Below are 3,877 nucleotides of genomic sequence, written 5' to 3' on the forward strand. Positions count from 1 at the left end.
AATAAATAAACAAACAAAATAAGACAGAAAAGTAAAAAGAGATTAAGTAATCTCTTCAACATCAATTGGAAGTACATTTTAACAAAAGCAACCCACATTCTTCATAGAATTAATTATTATTTATTGTTTATATCTTTTGCGCTTTATTTACCTTAATATACACAAAATTTGCAAAAGAAATAATTATTTAACACTACGTTGTTTACAAAGTCATGATTTCTTTATAAAGTAGCTAAGCGCATGCCAATTAATGATAATCTCAAAGATCTAAAACTTAAATCTAAAAAATTATTAGAACATATTATTAATAATATTTTATATCAAGCTCTAAAACAAAAAATTAAAAATAAAAACTTTAAATGATTTTTCATAAAGATAATTATTTATATCAATTATATAAAATAACGTAAAAAAGTTCAATAAATATCAATTTTTTAACTTTTATTAAAACAATTGGTTTAAAAAAATATATAAAAATCGAAATATTAAACAAAAAGAAATGAATATATAAAACATATGTAGAGTCAAATAGATTCAAGTAGAAATTAAAAATAATTATAAAAATACTTATTATTTTAATAAAATAACCTTTTTTTTTAGCAAGTCTTAAAAGTTCCAAATAAAAATTATAACCATTTTACTAAAAGCAAAAATTACGTATAATTATTTAAAATAAAAAACAAATAATTGTAAGTAAAACCCATATTATCTAAAATTAGAAAAAAAAGCTATTAAAAATGAATATGAAAAAATCTAATATAAAAAAAAAGATATATAATAAAAAAATCAAAATGAAAACATCTAAATTAAATATATCATAGCACTATTTAAAACAAAATACATTGCAAATTAAATTTAATATCATATTTTTTTATGCTAATTTTTTAAAAATTATAAAAAAAACATAAATTTATTAGAAATAATTGAAACTAATTATTATTAAAAATATAGCAATGAATTTGTCATCCTACGATGTATATTTCCAATCTAAAATTTGAAGTCAACTTTATTAATACTAAATTTATCAAAACAACTGAAACTTATCATTCTTCATAAATGAAAGTCTTTGCCTTTGCAGTTTTAAGTACAATACCATATGTTTCCTTAAAAAAAATTAACACATTTGGTATTTCTATTTTTTTTTTGTTTTTTTTTTTTTTTTTTAATTTATTTTTTAGAATCAAAAAAGAACTTAAGTTTACTCAACTTAAAAAATTACAATCCATTAATATACCCTAAATTAACTAGTCTGTTATCAAAGCGCTCACTAGCTTCATCTGTATGGTCTGTTATTTTAAAAGACCATATTTCTTTATATAGTCTTATTTTAGGAACTTCTGTTAATACTGAAGAAAGATGTAAATCATTTCTAAAAGAATTATGTAAAGATGTCCTAAGAAAGCTTCCAGGAGGGAGTTTTAGTACTAGACTATTAACAATGTGTGGACCGAATAATATACTTACTTATTGTTATGGCCTAATGACTAAAAAGGGTGATATTGGAAAATCTCTACTTGAAAAATGTAATGGTATAAAAACAAAACTTGAAAATTTTTTAAACAAAAAATCATCTGGGAAAAAAGACAACAAAAGATTGGAAGTTGAAGACTGTGAAAATTACCAAACATTATGTAACATTTTTCATGGAATTTGTTATGATTTCATTGACGATTTATGTTTTAAATTTGCAGAAAGATGTTATACAAAATTTCGTGAAAACTACAAAAATAATATTTTATTGAAAATAGTAAATACTAGTTTTGAAAAACATCAGAATTGTGTTGAAAATATTCTTAAAAAATGTCATTGTGTAACATCTTTCGGTCCAGAATTTACAGAATCATGTTTTTCAGTAAACGAAACATGTCAAAATTATATTAAAAATGCTAAGCAAATTTGTCCATATTTGAGCTCTTATATTGAAGATGTCTTCTCAGGAAAGCCATTGTATATAATAGGTTATAAAGAATCATTATCAAGAAATAAATGTTCATTACTTAGCGTATGTAATTACTATTTATCTCTCTGTGATAAACAAACAGTAAAAAATTATTGCAAAATTATAGAAAAAGAATGCTCTACAAAAAGTGATTCTGATATGTACTTCATAAAACAACTAGAATTAGGTGATTGCGAGTTAACATTTAAAGGCATAAATCTGACTTTGTTTTTTTCTGGGGAGAAACTAGACGGTGTTTTATCTCCTCATAAAATTCCATTTCTTACTCCTCTTCTAATTTATATATCTTCCATACAAGAAGCTAACTCTAGTTTAGAGAAGAAATGTAAAATGTTTCTTGAAAATGGATGTATTTCTCATAAGGGCCCATTTCCTAATCTTGATAAATATTGTAAAGATAACTATACTGACGAATGTAATAAAATGGATGATAGAGTAAAAGAATCATGCAAAAATTTAAATAAAACACTTTGGGATTTAGGACTTACTTCACAAAATTTTTGGCATATACTATGGAATGGCACAAACAATATAACTATGCCTCAGTGCCAAGTATTTACCGAAGGCTGTACTTATTTTAATCATACTTGTAATGGTATTCAAGAATTATGCAAAAATCTACAAACTTTATGTTATGGTCTAGGCATAAAAAGATATAACTTAAATGATTTTTGGCAGAAACTCCAAGAAAAATTACCATCTGGTCATTTTAATATTTTTAATCAGCAAGAGTTATCTGATAGTTCTAACTTATATAGATACATTTCAGAACTATGTGCTAACTATGGAGAAGATAATGAAATATTATTTAAATGGTGTTTATACCCCACACCCACCCAAATAACTTCTATTACTAACCTTTTTGAGAAATTAATTCACAATTTTTTATCAAGATACAATGATTTAGAGAGAGACTTTAACTATACTATAGACGAGCAACCCTCTTTAGCGGAATGTGCATATTATGTTTCAGAATGTAACGGTTTATCTGGTCTTTTTAAAGATCTTAGTCATAACTGTACGACATTAAAAAATATATGTATTAAAAGTATTGGTGACGGATTTGGAAAATTTTAAGTTTATTAAATCAATCTGGTTCTAAAATTGAACTAGTTTTATCTTCAAACTTTAGATTGTACATTTCAAACAGAATGCAGTTCAATTTATTACTTTTGAAATATATGGTCTTGATTTTGATAATAATAATAATAAAAATAATCATTAGTCTCAGAAACAATAATTATGTTATCAAAAACAAAACAGCAAAACCATAATTTAATTATTAGAAACAAAAGTAACTTAGAACATATTTTCATCATTAAACAATATTCTACATAAATAGCATTATTTTTATAAATATAATCTAAAAATAGATAATAAAATGATTTTATTTTAATAGATTAATTATTTTTTGTAAAAAAAATTTCTTTATAAAAAAATAAAAATATATTTAATATTTTACACAATCATTTGAAATTAAATAATTTAAAAAAATTAAAACCAATGGCAATAAAATAATATTCATTTTATATTTTTTTAATTTCGAAACTAATATTTATTAAATATTAATTTTCAAATAAAAAATTGTTTTTAAAAACAAATTTACACTTTAAAAGTTTTTATCAAAAAAAAATTATTTTAAATATTTTTTCTTATTTTTATTTTCTAAAATTAATATTTATTTTTAAGTTTAGAAAACTAAAAAAATTTCAAAATATCATTGCAAGATTTTTTTAAAATAAAAATAAATTTCAATCTTTAAAAAATTATTATAATATTAATAAGTATAAAAAACTTAATGAATATTTTAAAAGCAAATAAACAAAGTTTAAGATAAATAATGTATATTTAATGTATATTTAATAGATAAAAAAGAAGAATAATAAGAAAGTTAGAAGAAACTAAAAAAAATATTTT

General features: G+C 21.4%; 1 protein-coding gene across 1 annotated transcript; it reads left to right on the forward strand.

Moving 5' to 3' along the window:
* Nucleotides 1–1,056: 1,056 nt before the first annotated feature.
* Nucleotides 1,057–3,037, forward strand: T551_02774 (uncharacterized protein; the record flags this gene model as incomplete). The annotated part of the gene is made up of 2 exons (XM_018375037.1): nt 1,057–1,126; nt 1,179–3,037. 2 exons carry the CDS (start codon nt 1,057–1,059, stop codon nt 3,035–3,037), a joined length of 1,929 nt encoding a protein of 642 aa, XP_018228917.1.
* Between the last annotated feature and the right edge of the window lie 840 nt (nt 3,038–3,877).

Source organism: Pneumocystis jirovecii, assembly GCF_001477535.1.
Source record: "Pneumocystis jirovecii RU7 chromosome Unknown supercont1.12, whole genome shotgun sequence".
In the NCBI taxonomy this organism is placed as follows: Eukaryota; Fungi; Ascomycota; class Pneumocystomycetes; order Pneumocystales; family Pneumocystaceae; genus Pneumocystis; species Pneumocystis jirovecii.